Source organism: Corapipo altera, unplaced genomic scaffold, assembly GCF_003945725.1.
Source record: "Corapipo altera isolate COAL_440 unplaced genomic scaffold, ASM394572v1 49291, whole genome shotgun sequence".
NCBI classification, from domain to species: Eukaryota; Metazoa; Chordata; class Aves; order Passeriformes; family Pipridae; genus Corapipo; species Corapipo altera.
In genome coordinates, this window is record NW_020891509.1 from 692 (window position 1) to 1,372 (window position 681).

The 681-nt window shown below is 66.5% G+C and overlaps 1 protein-coding gene across 1 annotated transcript in view; it reads right to left on the reverse strand.

The window, feature by feature from the left end:
* LOC113942565 (protein kinase wis1-like) overlaps positions 1-487 on the reverse strand; it is a gene marked incomplete at both ends in the record, with an annotated part of 1,174 nt that extends 687 nt beyond the window's left edge. Inside the window, 2 exons of the mRNA XM_027633671.1 lie at positions 5-181; positions 279-487. Coding sequence (XP_027489472.1) covers positions 5-181; positions 279-487 — 386 coding nt within the window. The remainder of the gene's footprint in view (positions 1-4; positions 182-278) is intronic.
* Between the last annotated feature and the right edge of the window lie 194 nt (positions 488-681).

A 681-nucleotide genomic window follows, 5' to 3' on the forward strand; every position in this document is an offset into this window, starting at 1 on the left:
CCGCCATGTAGGCCGCACACCCGGCGCTCCGGGTCTTGGCCTTGGAGTCGACGAGGCGGCCGCTGATGCCGAAGTCGCAGAGCTTGACCTGCCCCCGCTCGTCCAGCAGGATGTTGGAGGGTTTCACGTCCCGGTGGATCACCCCGTGCTTCTCCTTCAGGTACAGCAGCGCCTTCACGATCTGAGGGACACCCCCCTCCCTGTCAGTGCCTCTGGGCCCCCCCCGGGATCCCCCAAAACCCCCCAAAATCCCCCCAAAACGCCCCCATCCCGCTCACCGCCACCGTCATCTTGCCCAGGATCCGCTCGGGAATGGGGCCCTGGATGCGCTTCTTGAGCTTCTCGGCGCAGGTGCCCATGAGCTCCATGGCGATGAACACGTCCGTCTGGGGGGGCACGGGGGGGTCAGGGGGGCATCTGGGGGGTGGGGGCACCGGGGGGGCACCTTCTGCCACGGCCGGGGTCGGGGGGAGCGATGGGGAGGGGGCTGGGAATGGGAATGGGAATGGGGGGTTCTGGGGATGGGTGTGGGTTCTGAGAGGGCCCCAAAGAGAGATCCGGACCCTGGGGGGGTCCCAAAGAGAGATCCAGATCTTGGGGGGTCCCAAAGAGAGATCCAGACCCTGGGGGGGTCCCAAAGAGAGATCCAGATCTTGGGGGGGTCCCAAAGAGAGATCCAGA